Genomic DNA, 19,094 nt, shown 5'->3' on the forward strand with positions numbered 1-19,094 from the left:
TTATGAGAAGTACCTTACAGACTTCATATCAAGTGTCTCCTGAGGTCGAAGCTGCGCATCGAGGCCCCATTACAACTGTTATCTTTTGCCAAGGGAGTCAACCACTTGTTGCTGATTTCCCAGTTTGGATACATGGAGAGAGCTACGAACCTTGAAAATCTGGAGGGTGCAAGAGTGAAGCGTCCTTTACGCTGAACGACGATGTGACATAAGGAGAGAAGAAGTCATGCCATTCTCTATTTTACATAAACTGATCTCTATGATATTTCGTTTAGCTATCGTGATCACGTCCAAAGCAACTCACAGATGAAAGGTTCCAGCTCAAAGGACCGATTCGGAATCCCACTCAAGATGGTCGGGTCATCTTTCGATAGACGTATATCATGAGGATAGCCCCACTGAGCATACAGCAGCCACAGAACACCTGGCTCTTCCAAAACACTCTTGTCTCAAGATCATTCAGAGCAAAGGTCACCGGGAAGCCGATCAAGGTCCCGAGTGCCGCAGCAGCCGATGAGATGCCGATCCGGGTACCAACTAGATTCTTGTCTGGCGACAGGTGAGGCACGATAATTGGATACATCACCGCCAATGGTCCCATGAACAAGGCAATGAGCACTGCCCAGATGATGGTACAGGCGACAGAGGTGACTCCGACCCAACCAAAGAGTAGGGCGCTGGATGCCAACGCAAAACCGCCCATGGTAGGCGCGGGACCGAATCGGCTTGACAATGGCACCGCAATGTACCGACCGGGGATAGCAGAAGCATTGCAGATAACTAGAATGTAAAAGGCCAGACTGGAGCTTGCCCCTGCTTTGAATTGGGAAAAGGTTGGGAGTAGGAAGAAGGGACCCAGTAGGCAATCCACATGAGAAACAGTGCGACACAGAAGGCCATGAACGCGGGGTCTCGGAATGCGGTAGGATCCAGCAGGGAGCGGAACTTGTTAGACCTCTTAGCTTTGGTAGCAGGAAGCATGATCGCCATAGCTATGAGCAATTCTACCAGCGTCACAAAGCCTAGCACTCGAGTTGCCCAGCCAAAGCCGAGTTTAGGCTGCAGTTGAGAGAATATAATCGGGTAGATGATACCACCTTGAAATTTTTAGTGGCTGTTTGTATTATCGAATCTGATAGGAAACATAAGTCGACGAACCAACAGCGGTGCCTGAAGTGGCTAGAAACATGGCCAACGGCCGATGTCGTTGGAACCTGGATGCAATAAGGCTGATACTAGGCACATACAGTATTGCGCTTCCGATGCCGAGACAGATGCCCTGTGCTAGGAGGATTTGATAGTACTCATGGGATAAACTCAACATCATGACCCCAAAGACCGTGGTGACGGTTCCTGTGATCATGAGCTCTCGAATATAACCGCGGTCATAGATGGGACCAGTCACAACGCCTCCCACTGTTCATCCAGGCCTCAGTTAGTCACATGGGCTATCTTTGTTCTCTTTCGCACCGATGACGATAGCATACGGATTAGAATGACGCCTTGGAGGGTGCCGATCCACGCAATCGCCGTCGAAGAGGTTGAGACCAACATGACGGTCTGATAATACTTTTCATAGGACCCGTAGGCACTCAGCAGGCCCCTGGACGGATAGTTAATAAGCCAATGGACCCAAAGGACTTGAGGGACTTGAGGGACTTGATTGGGCTCTGTGACGACTCACCATGTTGCAACATAAACCAGAAAAGCACCCAGGGCCTGCAGCCACGCGTTCCAGTCCTCTCTGTCTTCCACACTTACATTGTCACTGTCAGTTGTAATGACGGCATGGGCAATTTCAGAAGAGACCTTTGTTGACAAGGCCATGCACGACTTCGAGTAACTCAAGCAGTTTGGTTCCCTTTGGAACTCGTGAGAGTAGATTATGTGAAGGGTGTATAGAGGGTTGCAGTCATGCAATGTAAAGGGAAAACCAGAGAAGGTTGGCAGATCACGGGAGAGCAGGGACATCCTGCGGGGAACAGGGGAAGAGCTCAACGATCGCCATTCTCGCGCTCAATGTAACATTCGCAGAGCCGCCTTAATTATGAGCTGGAGTACTCCATGATTCCTACTCTGTTTGGTCATTTCACAAACCCCTCATTCCGTATGGATAGTGGAATGCATCATAGTCCACAAAATGGAACTATATCTTAACTCTAAGGGAATAGAGGGCGTTCTCCAGTCTCCAGGTGAGGTGCCTTAGCGGGTTCAGAAGGATTACTGATGAGGAAAACAAGCATTTGACTAGGCGTTTCTGTAGCGAAACCTCACTATATCACTCTAGGCTATTTGATCTAGAATGGCATCAGGTCGTTCTTCGGGAGTTGGAAGGGTTAAACGATACTGTCAGTCGCCTGACTTCTAATGAAGAGCGACTCATCATCTTCGCAGCCACACTAGCAAATACAGTGGGAGAAAGCGAGGATATGGAGGTCATTGACGGTATTGCTCGAACATACCCTGTCATTCTCCATCTAGATGCCTGCCGTGTGTTTGATCACTTGGCTACAGCGGCTGATGAGCTTCATCGGGAACCCAACCTGCATCGTCTTAGACTTCACTATTCTCAAGTTGAAGTGCCAGGTTACATCATTGACGGAGGGATTTTCGCAACTACGATTGTGGCCAGGGGATCAAATGCTTATGTGTCCCCTCCTCCTATGGTTGTACTCAAGCCCAAACTCCTTGGAAACCAGTCTTCAGCAACGGTTGAATATGTCAGAGGCATCTATAACGTTCACCATCATGGCTTATCAATGAATTCCAACTCGCTCTGGAAGGTCCTTGGGTCCATTTTATTTCCATACCACATGTTTCACCTACAACAGTTACTCATTTAGCGCGCCATTTGTCTCTGATCGACATCCATTGCGCTACGGTATTTGAATATCTTAGGAAATCACTAATTACCTGTTTATATCGCCCTGTCACGCCACAGCATCTTACATGCCAGAGCGTCTATGTGGACCGAGTATTGGATATTGCGAACGCGGCTATTCTCTCAGTCCCCGGGTGTCAAACTATTCGAGACGAGCTGGGGCTGAGAATTATTAGCCAGCTACAGAGTCGCTTCACCTACAGCACCATCTCCTTCGTAGCAGTGGATGAGCAGAATACTCCACTTGTGGTTTTTCTTGCCGAGGCAGACTCGAAAAGGCTTATTCGACCTAGCTTAATGCTGGTTGAACGATCTTCATATGAAGATGTGCATATGCTACAGGACGTTGCTATGCAGCTTTTTGGCCATGTAGCGCAACTTATGGATGTGGGAATTGAAACTAGTTGGTGGAGATAAAGAGCAGTTTCGTACAAAGATGTCCAAGATTTGAGTTGTGTTCGTAATGCAAAGGAAATCTGATCGATTCGATCTCTTATTTTGCTATATCTAGATGTACTTCATAAGTGCATGTGTACATGTAAATTGTGCGAAGGTGTATAGGGCTTTGAGGACTCCGAAAAAGTCTTTTAAAACATGTCGAGTGGGTGCCTTCGTTCCTCGGACATTCTTCCGTACCGTCATCCGACATGCCACGAAAGCCCCAAGAACTCCGAGAATTACCAACACACAACTACCACATAAACAAAATATCAAATAATAATGATTATATTCCAGCTCAAAAGAGAACCCCATAGATATCACAACGAAAAATAACAAACTATCCAGTAGAACCTTCAATCAAGAGCCTCGCTCAACCAGCCCAATAAAAAAAAGCATCAAGAATCATAAACAAATTAAATCATGGTATCAAACTTCTCAAACATCAGCTTTCGCAGCAACACTCTCCAGGTGCATAGCACCCTCCGATCTCTTCTCCCCAGCATCGATCTCCAACTGAGCCAGATCGGCATTCTTGTCATCAGAAACATCCCGCACATCAGTGAAGTTCACTGAAGGAACCCATCCAACAGAGTTCCAAGCACGCGGGACCTTAGCGTAGAGCTCGTCAACCTGCTCCAGGGAAAGACCCTTGGTCTCGTAGATGCAAGTGTAAACGAAGATAGCGCAGATGAAGCAGCATCCACCCCAAATGAAGAAGACCTTGGATTCGAGGTTCGCGTTTCCTGGGCCGCTGTTGACCATGTAGGGTGTAGCGTAGGCGATCGCCCAGTTGAGGAGCCAGTTTGTGGCGGTGGTGATGGAGAGACACTTGGCACGGGCCTTGAGGGGGAAGAGTTCGCCGGTGACGACCCAGGCTACTGGACCCCAGGAACTGGCGAAGAAGAAGATGTAGATGCAGACGAAGGCGATGAGGACTTTGTTGGAGACGTCGGAGTCGACGGCTGTGCCGACGATTGCGACAATGAATTGCGAGATGCACATGCCGACGGCGCCGAACATGAGGAGCGGGCGGCGACCCCATTTCTCGACCATGTAGAGACCGGGGAAGGTGGAGACGACGTTGATGATGTTGGTGATTAGGGTGATTGTGAAGGAGTTTTGGATTCCGGAGTTTTGGAAGAAGGTTGTGCCGTAGTAGACTGTGGGGTTTGTTAGTTGGGAGTTATTTTAGAGGAAGGGGAGGGCACGTACAGATGAAGTTGCAGCCGGCGAGCTGTTGCAGACCTTGGACGGCGCAGCCAGTTGCGAGACGTCGGGCGAGGGGCCCGCGGAAGATCTCGAGGTAGGTAGCGTTGCCGAGACGCATCTCGTACTCGTGGTTGGCTTGGATTTCGGCAAGCTCCTCGATGAGGGCGGGGTCGTTGACGTCCATGCGGCGGAGACGAGCAAGGGACTTGGTGGCTTCCTCGTAGCGGTCCTGCTTGATCAGGAAACGGGGAGTTTCGGGAAGGATAAGCATGCCGACGACGAGGATGATGGCCCAGGCGAACTGGATGGCAACGGGGATACGGTAGCAGCCGGTGTCATTGCGGTCCTTGACGGAGTTGTTGACAATGGCAGCGAGCAGCAGACCGAATGTGATAGCAAGCTGGTAGGCACCGACAATGGTACCACGGATCCATTTAGGGGCAGTCTCGGACTGGTAGAGGGGGATGGTAGCCGAAAGGAGACCAACACCGAGACCAGCGAAGAAACGACCGGCCACGAAGAGAGGGATGGATGTAGCAGCGGTCTGAAGAATCACACCGAAGACAAACACACCGCACTCCGCGACCATTCCCATGCGTCGACCCAGGAAATCAGCAGCAGGAGCGGCGAAGAGGGCACCGAAGAAAGTGCCAGCAGAGAGGAGGGAGACAATCATGGAGGATTCAGAGGAAGTGACATCGGGAAGGCCATCCTTGTCGTTAATGTATCCAGTAGAGAACATCGTCCGCCAGAATTTCATGGCCATGATGCCACTGATAGTACCTGTGTCATATCTAGACAAGAATGTTAGGATCGTGATCAAACATAGGATGCATAGACTCGGATTGGCACATACCCAAAGAGCACACCACCAAAAGCAACAAACAATCCGATGAGGATGGCCGGGGTAGCCGAGCCCACGGCATCATCTGGCTTCTTCAAAGCGAAGCCCATTGTGAATGAGATCCAAGAGATCGAAGTTCAATGCGAGTAGGTGTGTATGTGAAACGAGTATGAAAGAGTAAATTTGCACAGCAGAGAAAGGAGTTGAGTGTCAAGCGTAGTAAGTAATGTAAAATCGAGTCAGACAATATACCAGAAAAAGAAGAGGAAAAAATCTTCGCGAGAATCCCTCCTATTTGTACACTCCTCGACCCCCAACCCTCAACCACATGCACCACATGGCCATCCCCAGTCCGCTCCCGACCCGGGGAATTGCAAATCAACAAATCCCGAAAGCAGCATAGAGCCTGCGCGGGGGCAACTGAAATCCAAACTCTCGCTATCCAATCCCAAGGCAGAAATCCCAGGCAACGCCCCATTCCTTCGAGTTTTGGGGGGATGTTTTGAGCCTGGGGATAGGGTTTCGACCGGAAGTGGGGAAACATGAGCCAATGCGGTCTTCATGTCCGTCTGGGCAGTGTGGACTCAGCCGGAGTATACCGGCCTGGTTATTGGCCAAGTCAATCGGTGGGAAATTGGCTCCGAGCCGACTTTGTTCGAGAAGCATCCCTGGCCCTTGCTGCAAGACTCATCTCGATCAGCACTGCCACATGTTGAGGAATGTGGTGACTCGATCTAAAGCATTAGCTTCTTCCGGTGTACCCCGTACGGAGTATTGTTCAGATAGAGACGAAAATAGCATCATACCACATGACAGGAAAATTGTTAGTGTTGGTGGTGAAGCCGAAAACGGGGTTCCGGAATTGGCCAATGCCGATGGGCATCGGCGTCCCGCATCGAGACTGGGATTTTTGTCCCGAGTTTTTGTTTTAATTGCAAAATTAGGTGTTGTTTTTTAGCGAGCAGAGTGGCGTAGGCTTGTTATTGTTGACTAAAAGTTTAGGTAAAAGTAAAATACTTGCATCCATGCATGTAGGGGAGACTCAGATCGAACGCAATCTTCGAAAATTATGCTCCAGATTTTTCCCAGGATTTCCCCTTACTCCAGACTCCAAAATTTCCCCAGACGACTATGGGCCCGGGGATGCCAGACGAAGTCATTGTCGATGTTGTTCACCGGTGTAGGGATGTAGCGATCTGCAGAAGAGTGCGCTGTTCACCGGAGCCTGATTTAGTAGGGCAGGTCTCAAACCCCATTAATTACAGCTTACAGCATACAGCATACAGCATACAGCATACACTCGTGGAACAGATGTACGAACCAGTTTCAGTTTGGCTTTCAAACTAAACCTTTCATGGTCCTGCTCCATTCTGTATCCAGTCTATCCTGGTTTCTGTACCTCTACAAGCTAAATAGAGATTTGATACGGAGTATATCGTGCTTTAACACAGCACATATAGTGATAATACACTTTAGAAGAGCGGAATATTCACAACCCTCTAATCACCTAGGTCTAGAAAAAATCCCCAAGCTCAATACCAAGCCTGCAAAAAAAAGAAGAAAAAACTAAGACTGTCCGGCTGACGCCCAACTCTTGGCTTAAGCCAGCCCGAATGCGCTATTTTTCCCGAGACGTAGATTGGACAGACAACCCGAAACTATCGGGTGAGCGTCCCCTCCCGGAGAATCGTCGGAGAGACCGCGGCTAGCCATGTCTCGGACTCGGGAAACACGTAGGTGAAAATGTGCCGAGGACGTGGGGGTTTAGGCGAGAAGTGGCGCGGTTCTGGAGCTAGCTTATTTGAGTTAGCTCTATTTGTTTTTAGTCCGGGGCTAGTCCGGAGTATTATGTAGCACATCACACGATCACATCAGGTGCTAGGACTACCTGGATTGACGGCAAAGTCCGATGGGAATGCATGTCTATTATGTCTATGCTCGCTAAGAGAAAAAAAAAAAAAAGAGATACCAGCGGACTAGCTACCAGCGCCAGATCAGGATGAGATACACAATCAGCACCACCTGCGCCACACTTTTCATGGACTGGTACAGTTCCCGGGCGACGAGAGACGCCGTTGAGCGGGAGCGGGTACCCGATGCGGGGCGCCATGCAGCTTTGTCCTTGGAGGGGGCCGGTTCGAAGTCGTCGTCTGCACCCCGGTAAGCACTTTGCGGGGATGGAGTGCCCGCGTAGCGGGTGGATGTCAGGCCGTTGCGGCTAGCCAAGCCGCCCAGAGAGGGGAAGGTGGAACTGGACGCACCGGAGGTTTGATGCTGGTGATGTGGGAAAGAATGGCGCTCGGAGAGGGGGAGGATGGCACCGGATGGAGATGGTTCTGGGGAGTAGAGGGCGCGGTAGATGGCACGGAAAAGGAGGATGCAAAAGCTAAGGCCGAGAACGTTGAGGTAGTAAATGAAGATCGCTAGCTGGTCTGGAAGGATGCAAAGATGGTTTTGAATGGTAGGTGGTGATCCGTCTTGGAGGGCTGCTCCTGTTTTAGGATCAATTGGGTTCCACAGACTGGTGAGAACAAAGCCTGGATGACGGACGCCCATCGCCCAGGAAATGCTCTTCACTGTGATCTCGTTGGGTGAGCCGTTGAATTCCCGGTGTGAGACTTCACAGTAGTCATGATCATCGCCAGAGTAGATCTGAACGATATTGGGTCCGGCCTTGGAGACCAATTCAGTGGAAATGGTTTGTGTCAGAACATTCTGGTACTGATAGCCACCGGCAATTCTCAGAGCGTTAGGCTCGTCCTCTTGCAGTTCCTCGTCCAACGAGGACGGTGGGTAGTGCTCGCGCAGGGGCCCACAAGGGGTCCCTGGTTTGCGGTAGAGAGGGACATGGCTAAGAAGAATAGTAGGAAAGCCGGGGCTCACGTTCTCCGCCTTGTGGTGGATGGCAGGCTCGACAGCATCGACAACACGATAATCAAACATGTGTCCCTCACTCTGATTTTGGAGCATTCGTAGCTCGTCCGTCTCCGCTTTTGCCCTGTGGGTGGCCATTTTATCCAGGAAGTCATCTGCTTCCTTCCAAATCGGGCGGCTAGGGTGGTTCTCATCGCTGGCAGTGGGAGAGCTGCCTGTCAATGGATCGGGCTGGTCCATCGCGCTCAGCGAGGGCGTGTCCACTGAAACAAAAGTATGATTTCCAATCACATCGACGCGATTGGTGCTCCCAAAGAAGGACTCGAATCGGTTACGGACTGGTACCTGAATGCCGTTGCCGAAGCCAAGATCATGATTGCCAGGCAGACTGGCAAGCATTTTCCGGCCTCGTCCATCGACAGGCGGCGATCGTGCTTTTTCCCACGGGTCCAAGAAGATCCTGATAAATCGCGCATATTCTTTCTTCCAAAATGAGTCCTTGTACTTCTTCCACCGCGGTTCGGGGCTGCTACTTGTAGCTGTCGCCCATTCTCTGCCGCCGTCAAAGAGGTCGCCAAGAAATAGCACTGAGTCCGGCTCGAGGTGATCTTGTATCATGGAAAAGGATCGGCGCATGTATTGGTCAGTGTATTTGACCGTGAATGTAGATAACGGCCATGGCCGACCTGGGTAGGTATGGGGATCAACGAGTTGGGGGTCGGCGATAAAGGCAATGTGATGTGGTGTCGCGTCTTGAGGCTGGAAAAACCCAACTGTCAGTAATGTATGCAGAGCAAAAAATTTCAATCGCGGCAAATTTCACGCAGTCAACTTACCCACTGCTCCCAGGTATCCCACAGGCATTTGTTGATGCTGTCCTCGAATACCGTACGTTCGCCCCACCGGAATGAGAACATCCACAGTAGAATAATAGCGTTAGGGATCGTAAATATGCGTTTGACAAGTTTGAGCGCAGTTGTCTTGATCCCTTCACTTTCACTGTCTCTACCGAATTGTCGACTGATAGCCCCAACTGAGAGCCATTGTTTAGCTGCTGAAGGAATGGAGTCCCACGCGCGGTGGAGAATATTTTGCGATCTTGCCGGCTTATATTGGTTGAAGGATGGAAGGGAAGACGCGCCCGTATTTCGTGGGTAGGCGAATGTCATCTTTGGCTTAGCTTGATATCGATGCTAAAGTGACAGGGTGGCTCGACCCCGGACGAGACGGGGTTGATGTTCAACGAAAGGAATGACAGGTCATGCTCTGCGCATACAATATAGAAAAAAGAAACAAATGAATGAATGGCGAAGTTATTCAAAGAAGACAGTGCTTAACATGTTCAACATGGAGACAGGGGAATTTGACAATTGTTTAAGCTTCGGGTCGAGACGAGTCGATTGCCGGACATGGGGCGCAGTCACGTGCAGACCCTGGGCTGATCCATGGTCCGGAGGATAAATTTAGAACTACATTTTCGAGAGCAGGTTCGCAGGTCTTGAATTAAGAATAAGTAAAAGTACATGCAAAGGAAAGTCCGATAGGATACAACGGATATATATCCGCATGCCATGCCATCAATCCAAACGATATGATTCACCAATCAAGGCCATCATTTCTAGGAAAGCAGACGATTAATGTGGGGAATGAATAGGGCAAGTCTGTGTAGATGTAGGCGAGGATAGGAGATAGGGTATCTGAATAGGGGAACCGGAGGGTAAGATGTTTGCGGGTGATCGGTATGACAACATGAGAAAAGAAAGTGGATGATTAGTCTGCTCATGGGTGGATTAGGTTCACTTTTTGGGGCAACACTGGCCTCCTCGGGCGCAGTTCTCGTCACACTCCAAAAGACACGCTTGAGGGTCGCCTTCCCTAACACTGGCAGCACGGCTGGGAACTAGGTCATCGCCTCGAGAGGATGATGCTTGGCCATTGTCCTCGACATCACTCTCGGGTGCGAACTCGGGTTGGATGGTCGAAGAGTGAATACCGTAAGCATGAAGACAACGTCTCACCTGTCTGGCCAGGCGCATATATCTCTCCGATCCTTCGCCCTTGATCTCGGTGTCCACCTGGAGGTGAAGCGAAGCCACAATCTTGGTGTCGCTCAGTTGCCAGACGTGTAGGTGGTGAGAACCAATGACACCGGGAAGTCGCTCGATATCCTCCTTGATATGATCGATGCTCATGCCAGGGGGCACGGCCTGCAAAAGGATACGAGAAGCGGCTTTGCACAACGGGATGGCGGAAGCAAGGATGATGAGCGTGATAACGAGGGAGATGCCCGGGTCGACGTAGAAACGCCACTCGTAGTCCGTCAACCAGATGACAAGCGCAGACACAATCACACCGATGTTTCCAAGCGCATCTCCCACGACATGGAGGAAGACACCGCGCATGTTCAGGTCGTGACTGTGGCCCTTCTTTTGGTCCTTCGGCTTGGGCTGTGCATGATTGTGGGATTTGTGAACGTCATCATCGCGGTGATCGTGGATTTTAACTGGGACGCCCTCCTCGTCTGTATAGTTGGTGGTGCGATCCCGGTGACTGAGGAGACCTGAACGCTCGGAAGGAATCTCGTCCTCGTCATGGCCATTCTCCGAGTCTGACGATTGCTCATTACGATATTGGCTGGCCGCAATAATTCCTTGTCTGAGTCTCTCTGGGAGCACGGGAATATCGTCGGCGCTCACGAATACACGTCCTGAGGTGCTGTATGTCCGCGCGCCGCGAGTCTGGGTGTCGCGCCGTTTGCGGGGGCTGGATGGCTCTGTAGTAGTTTGGGTGAGCGAGTTTGGTGCCAAGCCTGCGGGTCCTCCAGCGCCAGGGATTGTCCTCTCTAAGCTATGGGCGGCAATCTCAGTGTGCTCGTGGTCGATGTAACCCCCAGCCTCGATATCGTGGTCGTGCTCATGCTCATCGTGATCGTGATCATGGCCATGATCGTGGCCGCCGCCGTGTCCGTGGGAGTGATCATGGAAGAGCACCAAACCGATGATGTTGGAAGCAAGACCGAAACACCCAACAATGCAGACAAATCGAGGATTTTGCACTTCCTGGGGCTCCACCAATCGCTGAGTTGCCTCCAAGAAAATCGACATGCAAAGAGCAACTAGAAATACGCCGTTGACCAGAGCACCAAGTGTCTCTGCTCGTTGCCACTGCATACAGCGCGGATTTGTCAGATAGCCCCATAATACTAGGATTGACGTCAACTTACGCCATAGGTATAGGTGTTGGAGGTGGTCTCCCGGTTTGCGACTTTCACGGCCCATAGACCAACACACAGGGACAGTACATCATTAAGCTATTTGCTGTGTCAGCTTTAGTCGGTAGGCAATTGCGTAGATAGTGGCGTACCATATGGAAGGAATCGGCCACGAGGGCGAGGGAATGAACGGCATAACCTAGCTAACAGTCAGAACACTCCGGTCGCAGTCGTTCAAGCTCCAGTGTCGCTCACCGGTGATTAATTCAAGCAAGAAAAATGCTGTATCAATGACCAGCAGGATCAAGATCCTGTTCGTCTTGGATAGCCCCATGACGGTGGCTCGAAATTCGCGGCGCGTTCAGTCAGAACACCGCACGATAGCAAGGGATGGGATTCCGATCGGGTGTAGGTGTGTGAGAAGCTGTAATTGACAAAAAAAGGAAAAAGGGAGCGACAGGGAGTTAGACGGAGGAGGGGTTTAAAGGACGAAAAATAAGAATCGGGGAGAGTCAAGGCCGCTGACGCAGTGGAGCTCAGAACGGCCAGGCGGAATCACCTCCGGTCTGGTCCGTGGTGGCGATACTTTCTTTCAGTTACAACATACGTTTCAGGACCTTTTGTTCATCTAATTCAGATTCAGCTCGGCTTTCAATTATTCTACAGGTGTTGCAGAGATTTCGCTGCAAAAACGAGCAAAATCATTTCCTTGTTTCGGTAGCAGCTCGGCGATCCTCGACCCCACCGCGTTCGTGAGCATCCGATCGGCCTAGCCCTGGGGGAAATTTCCCATTGGACGGACTTTATTGTTTGCATTCTTGGAGGCTTTGGTGGTTCAGAATCAACTACGGAGTAGCTGCACTTCCGATGTTCATCTGGAATAAAATCCAATCCTCAATGTCCCAAATGAAATTCCCTTTGACCGGATCTAGATATGTATATATTTGAGACCTTGAGCTCCATGAAAGAACAACACTAAGGGACTGGGTGTGTCGGACACGCGTATAACAAAGAGTTCGAAACGAACAAGTTCCCGTGGAACATACCAATGCAGCTATACCGCTATTTCAAACCTCTGCTCTGTCAATACCCACTTATACTACTAGCTCCTAAGGTCCTCGCCTCGCTAAGCTCCAAAGAACCTTGATATTGGGATATCGCACAATTTACATGCCCTAATTTTCAGCCTAGCATATCTAGCATCTTTCTACAGGTGCACGCATTGAAGGTATCGTTTTCTTTATAGCAACCCCAGATAGCGGGTGATATATGAAGCAGTTGCTTTGATAGACCGCGCGAATGCACCAGACTCAAGCCAGTTTGAAACCAGTTTCAAACCAGTATAATGTAGGCTAGACCCGGCCCTCATGCCCATACACATCCATGGACAAGGCGCCACATACGGAGTACTGCCCAAGGTTCTAAGCATTAGTTGGAGCAGCAAACCAGATATTTGCCGACATATGTAAAGTGCATGGACTCATACCTCTTTCGTTGTCCCACAAGCTATTGGGCTACTAGAAAAGCAGTCCAATTCCACATTCTGAAATTTAGGAGTGGACTTAATATCTTTCTACAGCTACAAGATATATGGAGACGCTATTTTGTTACTTTATATGGTGTACACAACGTTGATGCACGATGCTAATATGGCAGACTTGCACATGTGGGTACTCCACCCCGCCGCATGAGCTCCGTAGACGTAATGTGCGGATATGATTGGATAGGGTCTCTTGTAGGATCCACATTTCCGCACAAGAATTTGATGGCAAATTGTTGAGCCCTTACAACAACCAGGCCGGCTGGCCCAATGGCAAGGCGCTTGACTACGAATCAAGAGATTGCAGGTTCGATCCCTGCGTCGGTCATCACTTTTTGCATCTCCTGCTTACTCTTTTTACTTCAGAGTAAACGGGAAAGCATCGATCACCCATGATGTTGGTGGTTGACGTCCACTCTTTTTGAAGCCCGAGAATATACCAATGGTACCCAACAATTTTTGCACATCTCGAAACCAACTACTGAAGTAGTCCATATGCATGTAAGATTATCCGTGTGAGTGTCTGTTATTCGAATAGCCTAAAGACAGTCCCTGGATAGATCGGTAGTGGTCGTCTTTACTGCGGCTAAATGTATGTTTAGAAAGTGACTTTCGCCTTCACATTCTCAATTTAGACGTATGTAGCTCACTTCCCAGGTGCCGAGAAAACACAACCAACCCTCTCAACGCCCCAAAAATGCATCGTCGGAAAATGAGACATCCGAAAGACTCCAGATGTTATGGGCATGCCAATTTTGAAATTAAGATTTCTCTTCTACATGGACTATCAGATGCTAGACCGATTTTGTCTATATGTGCCTCTCAGGGTATAAAGTCCCAAGTGAGGATATCAAAGTATGTCGTTGTACTGCATACACCTCTAGATATTGTGACCAGAGAGAGGACCCTCAGCCATTGAGCTCATTGAAAACTACCCCGTATTCCATAAATAAACAATGGTAGCGAGTCGGGGCCAGATGGGAAGATCGGGGGCCAAAAGGGCTGCGATGATGAAAGTGGAGTCCATCTTCCTGTGATGACGAGCCACGCCAAAGAAATGCTGAGCAGAAGACTATGAATATAGAAAAGAAAAGGTAGAAAGCTACGGATACAAGGATAGTGTTATTGTTTGCCTTCAACTAACAGAATTGACAATTTTCGATGGACAGATCAACAAATTACCTAAATTACCTAAGAACTTCCGGTTGCCCACGTCAGATGTATCAAGGCTGTGCCTAAGAGGCTTGGAAGATGATCTGCATTCAAGGCCCCGATGAATCCCTCGAGAATGCTACTATTAATCTAATCTGTAGTGCAAGGCTGAGCCGCTCTGCCCAAAATAGGTGTAGTCAATTTGCTCGATATATTAGATGCGCTCATAGTCAAAAGCAAATTATGGGCTGATTCGCTGATCACATAGAGCCTCTTGAGAGGCTCCAGACGGCGATGTTGATATTCGGTTCTTTGGTGCCTGATATCTACATGTAGATACGGACCATTGGAAACTTGAGGCATCATTTGGGATAGCACTGCCACTTCTCTCAAATATAACTGTGATTTGTAGCCTATATCAAGCTACAATCTCTCGTTTCATGCTTTCTTTTTGTGGAGTTTGTTTCGACTTCATCTACTACACACTCTCCCTAGGCATCTAATTTTGCCCTTTTATTACAAAATGACCAGCGCATTTTCATCCCCACTCGGTGCTTCCAGACTGATTCTACGACTTGTGTGCTTGATTACTGGGATTGTGGCAATAATCTGTCTCGGTCTAATTGTCGACTGTGTTGGACTTGCAGTGGTACGTGGATCGCCTGATGCTGGGAGAGAACAAGTTGTCTAACCCGAGCTTCTTAGACTGCTGTCGCTGTCTTCTGGTCATTGATCCATATCATTTTCCTTCTAGCCAAGAAAGAGCTCCATCCTGCTTTCTTCATTGTGTTTGACTTCATAGCAGCAGCCATTACGGTGATTATCGCCGTCTTTGGTTCTGTGGCAGTTGCTTGGGTAAATTCCACGAACAGGGATGACTTCCACGTTCGTGCCGTTGGAATCGCAAGCGCAGCATTGATGATACTTACTGGGTAGGTTCATCTGCTTGATGAATATTGGACTTACAATGCTAACCTCCTCTCTCTAAACAGCTTGTTTCACTTGGTCTTTTTTGTCTTCGGCTGTGGAGATCTTCGAGTGCGACGACGCCAGTGCTCTCAACCCGACATCGAAAAGATAGAAGAATGAGTACATTCCCGACATTAGTTCAAGACCCTATTGAGTCATGGAATTACGAAGAACAGGTCTAATGGGAGCCACCAAGGCAAGCGATGCGAGTTCAATAATAATGCTCTTTGTTCAAATTTGATACTTTCCCAGATTACACTACCCCAGTCTACCTCAATATAGAAATATCTATTTAAACAAGCTTCTTCCGAACATCCAAAATCCGCTGAGTCGCAGCAGAAAATGCACTCTTGTCCAAAGATCCATCCTTCAACGCAGCAAGCAAAGCATTGAAAACTGCTTCTCCCTGGGTGACGTCCCGCGCAGCTGCAAGCAAGATATCGATACCAGCCTGCGCAGCCAACAATGAACGGTTGCCACTATCTCCAAAGGCAGCCAGTGCACCAGCCTCAATGGCATCGGTGATGGTGACACCCTTGAAGCCAAGTCTGTCCCGCAGCTCGTTCTGAATGATAGTTTTGCTCAGTCCAGCAGGATATTTGGGGTCTATGTCGGGGTAGATAGCCCACGAAGTCATGACCATATCCACACCCGCGGCAATTGCGTTGCGGTAGGGTGCCATATCGATCTTGTGCATCTGCTCGATGGTACGATCAATAGTGACGGGTTGCTCATCTGTGTTCTCAGTTGTGCCAGCTCCACCAAGACCGGGGAAGTGCTTGGCAGCAGCAACGATACCGGCGGATTGTTGCGCGGTGATAAATGCCGATCCGCATGTTGCAACAAGGGTTGATGAACTTCCGAACGAGCGCCCGTATCTGTCGGCAAAGTCGCCTTCCTCGTGATACACATCCAACACTGGCGCAAGGTTGACGTTGTTCTTGTAGGTCTTCAGGACAGCTGCAGCATCTTTGCCCATCTGCGTCGCTCCTGCTTCTGGATCGGCCGATTGGCCGATCTGCTTGGCGCTCTGCTCTGGTCCGCCGGGCAACCGACGGACTTTTCCACCCTCCTGGTCGGTCATGATAAACAATGGACTACCGGAGTAGTAAGGGCTTTGCGCGTAGGTTGACTGCAAAGTGTCTACTGTGGCGACAAGGTTGTCGCCGACATTTTCGCCAAAGAGGATGACACCTCCGACCTTGCCAGCTGTGATCAGGTCGAGCAGCTGAGCTGGTGGCTCAAGACCGGCGTAAGAAAAGATCACATGGTGTCCGACCTGCACTTCCAGATCAGAGGAAGCAGCCGTGGCATGAGGTGCTAGGGACAGGAAGAGAGGAACGAGGAATTGTGTGGAGAACTTCATTGTGATGATTGCTGTTTTAAACCAACTCTGCCCGGGTGGTAACCATTGTCTACATAATATAGTGACTCTCGCAATTTATGCACCCTTTCAGCACTAGCATCGTCATGTATTATCTAGATTGTTCGTCTTCAATCTGGGGAGTTGTTGAGGCCGTAGAGGGGGGTGTTACATCGATCGACACTGAAGACTTCCCGGAAGGGGAAGGTCCCGCATGAGGTTACTATCTGTCAATCGAGTCCTCCGTTGTTTAATTTGCCTGTTTCATCTCACTTCTTTCAGGGAAAAGGGGGCTAATGCTATTCAGTCTGTGTTTTGGTGTAAACTGACAGATGATAGGTAGTAGGAGTGAGCTTTATCATTTGACGTTAAACACGGGTACCCGTGGACAGTTGATTTTGCTCATCCATTTAAAGTTCCTGCAGAATGAAGCCAAGCTTTTAAAAGATCTATATGTAGGAATCGCTTCTATTGATATCGCCGACTTTAAAGCTGATCTGATCAAGCAATTCTTTCTTTTTCTGCGTTGGTAATGCTCAGAATGAATGCATATTGCATGATCGCATCGTTCTTTTCTACCCCGCACTGTGGATCTCCTGCTGATATCCCCAGCCCATGGCATTTCCTTCACAACATTTACTGGGTGCTCTTTGATCTTTGAGTGACATCCGCATATGTACTAGGGACTAGTTGCTCCGTGCTGTCAGCTATAGTTTGGTGGGCTCGATTCTACATAATTCCAGCCCCAGGAGCTATACTGATCGAACCAATTATTATCGTCTCTCCCTAATAGCCTCCCACATTGCTTTCTCGTCTCTCAAAGCAGCAAGTAATTCTTTTTTTGCAAGGAAAAAAAAACATGGATCCTTCGGTATCAATTAACCCATAGATACTTAACCGGAGCCGAGGATCCGAAAGGATTGCTAACACTCGCGGTATCGGCCGATTGCGCCCAGCGAGTGTTCCCTGCCCTTGTATTCCCCCGTACAGTGGAACATCATGATGCCACTTCAAGGTTTCATCGGCAGGATGTTGTTCGGTTAAATCAATACACGTCCGGGTTAGATATATTGACCCTTCTTGTCACTTATTGTCGGGCTATAAAGCACCCAAGGTGGAACATCCCGGTAGGTTTCAAGTGGATAAAGATGAAGCAACTCCAAATCCTGAGAGAGACTGCCTTGATCCTTTTAGACAATATAGATATTTGAATGATTCCCGGTCATCCAGGCATTCTTCTCGCTCATCAGACACTATTCTGCTTCAGGTTTCAGGCTACTATCCAGAGGCTAGATGTAGTTTCAGATATTTCATGTCCTAGTCATACACAAGCACTGGGCTTCCTCTATCCCCATGTCTCATCAAACAGACTCTGCTTTCATCAACCTCTTAATCGAGATTTTCTTGAAGGATTGGACTAGTTGGTTGAGTCGGGTTGCTGAACCGAGGGAGTATTTCAAATCTGTTGATGGAAGCGCCGAATGCTGACATATTTGTCTTATCTCTCGAACCGTCCGTTGTGGGAATATCAGACGGGTGGAACTCCTCCCCGTAAAGCTTGGCATACGCCCAACTTCCTAGCAATGCTTGTACGCTTGCGAGAAGCACCTTGGCTTTGATGGTTTTTCTAACGCCTGATGGAGAATGGGCGCTACATATTTGTTATAAAGACCGGATGGAACAGTGCTGCCGGGCTCGCACTTATAATGAATCAGGATGTGAAGCGATCAGAATGGAAGGGGAAGCTCTTGTTTATCGGGTGTTTTCTAGATTGGACGGAAAGCAAATATTAACGCTCTGCACTGAGTAGCACACTAAGTAGTCACCAAACAACCTTATTCACAGAGATCTAAAGCTATTGGGATATCTCACTTTGGTTCTTCAGCCCTAAGGGGGTGGGAGGATATCTGAGAGGCACTTTTAGGTACTTGATAGGCTGAGGAAGCTTGAACAACGAAGGAACCTAATTCTTTTCGAGAATCAAAGATAGTCGACGGTGCGTGAGCCAAGTTACTGAAGCTCAGTTGCGATCAAAGATGTCTGTAATGAAGAGAATGTGAGAAGTCACACTTTGATTGCATATGAAGTGAGATGCGCTACAAGCTCTGGGAGAGCAGCTCAGAGCCTGTCCATGCGAGGCAAATGTCAGGCGAATGTCAAAGCATAGCTTCGATCAAGCCGTATAGCGGCCGATAGTGAGTTTTGTCCTCAATCATTTTGGCAATGTCAGATGCCGTAAATATAACATCCCCCCTGCTGTTGATTGTTACACTCCAACTATAATTCGGTGATCATGAGAAGAGAAGACGACGTTGGGCCGTTGGAGGACGTCGAAACAGTCCTTAGCTTTGGAGCGGAATGCGAAGCTCATATATTCCGCAAATACGCGCGGACCACTAGACATTACATAAAGCGTTGACATGAAGACATTCAAACCGTGGAGGCCCGATACTAAGTCGCCTCTAATATAGCCCCACTCCTCACAACTTCCTAATCAGGAAGCTAAAAGTCAAAGTCTTGGCGCTCGTGGGTAGCAGCCCCGGAATCCGTTCTCATCCACAAATCATTTTGCCTCGCTCGTGGGCGAAGTTCTATTAGCCTTCTGGAAAC

At 49.1% G+C, this 19,094-nt stretch overlaps 8 protein-coding genes across 8 annotated transcripts; 2 read left to right on the top strand and 6 right to left on the bottom strand.

Moving 5' to 3' along the window:
- Positions 1-346: 346 nt before the first annotated feature.
- On the bottom strand, positions 347-703 carry N7457_006381 (monocarboxylate permease; the record flags this gene model as incomplete). The annotated part of the gene is made up of 1 exon (XM_057177425.1): positions 347-703. The coding sequence occupies one exon, from the start codon at positions 701-703 to the stop codon at positions 347-349; it is 357 nt and encodes a 118-aa protein (XP_057031727.1).
- Positions 704-780: 77 nt separating this feature from the next.
- On the bottom strand, positions 781-1,827 carry N7457_006382 (monocarboxylate permease; the record flags this gene model as incomplete). The annotated part of the gene is made up of 4 exons (XM_057177426.1): positions 781-1,097; positions 1,159-1,416; positions 1,488-1,603; positions 1,685-1,827. The coding sequence occupies 4 exons, from the start codon at positions 1,825-1,827 to the stop codon at positions 781-783; spliced, it is 834 nt and encodes a 277-aa protein (XP_057031728.1).
- Positions 1,828-2,140: 313 nt separating this feature from the next.
- Positions 2,141-3,298, top strand: N7457_006383 (uncharacterized protein; the record flags this gene model as incomplete). The annotated part of the gene is made up of 3 exons (XM_057177427.1): positions 2,141-2,192; positions 2,302-2,720; positions 2,957-3,298. The coding sequence occupies 3 exons, from the start codon at positions 2,141-2,143 to the stop codon at positions 3,296-3,298; spliced, it is 813 nt and encodes a 270-aa protein (XP_057031729.1).
- A 459-nt stretch (positions 3,299-3,757) lies between these two features.
- Positions 3,758-5,485, bottom strand: N7457_006384 (sugar porter family MFS transporter; the record flags this gene model as incomplete). Its single annotated transcript, XM_057177428.1, has 3 exons — positions 3,758-4,482; positions 4,535-5,325; positions 5,388-5,485. 3 exons carry the CDS (start codon positions 5,483-5,485, stop codon positions 3,758-3,760), a joined length of 1,614 nt encoding a protein of 537 aa, XP_057031730.1.
- Positions 5,486-7,355: 1,870 nt separating this feature from the next.
- N7457_006385 (putative manganese ion homeostasis (Fr)) lies at positions 7,356-9,418 on the bottom strand (the record flags this gene model as incomplete). Its single annotated transcript, XM_057177429.1, has 2 exons — positions 7,356-9,008; positions 9,086-9,418. 2 exons carry the CDS (start codon positions 9,416-9,418, stop codon positions 7,356-7,358), a joined length of 1,986 nt encoding a protein of 661 aa, XP_057031731.1.
- Positions 9,419-10,045: 627 nt separating this feature from the next.
- On the bottom strand, positions 10,046-11,794 carry N7457_006386 (cation diffusion facilitator family transporter; the record flags this gene model as incomplete). Its single annotated transcript, XM_057177430.1, has 4 exons — positions 10,046-11,413; positions 11,473-11,559; positions 11,613-11,659; positions 11,716-11,794. The coding sequence occupies 4 exons, from the start codon at positions 11,792-11,794 to the stop codon at positions 10,046-10,048; spliced, it is 1,581 nt and encodes a 526-aa protein (XP_057031732.1).
- A 2,881-nt stretch (positions 11,795-14,675) lies between these two features.
- On the top strand, positions 14,676-15,088 carry N7457_006387 (uncharacterized protein; the record flags this gene model as incomplete). The annotated part of the gene is made up of 2 exons (XM_057177431.1): positions 14,676-14,801; positions 14,858-15,088. 2 exons carry the CDS (start codon positions 14,676-14,678, stop codon positions 15,086-15,088), a joined length of 357 nt encoding a protein of 118 aa, XP_057031733.1.
- Positions 15,089-15,413: 325 nt separating this feature from the next.
- On the bottom strand, positions 15,414-16,487 carry N7457_006388 (putative glycosyl hydrolase; the record flags this gene model as incomplete). Its single annotated transcript, XM_057177432.1, has 1 exon — positions 15,414-16,487. The coding sequence occupies one exon, from the start codon at positions 16,485-16,487 to the stop codon at positions 15,414-15,416; it is 1,074 nt and encodes a 357-aa protein (XP_057031734.1).
- Positions 16,488-19,094: the final 2,607 nt, after the last annotated feature.

This window comes from Penicillium paradoxum, assembly GCF_028828445.1.
Source record: "Penicillium paradoxum strain IBT 22861 chromosome Unknown utg000005l_segment0_segment0, whole genome shotgun sequence".
In the NCBI taxonomy this organism is placed as follows: Eukaryota; Fungi; Ascomycota; class Eurotiomycetes; order Eurotiales; family Aspergillaceae; genus Penicillium; species Penicillium paradoxum.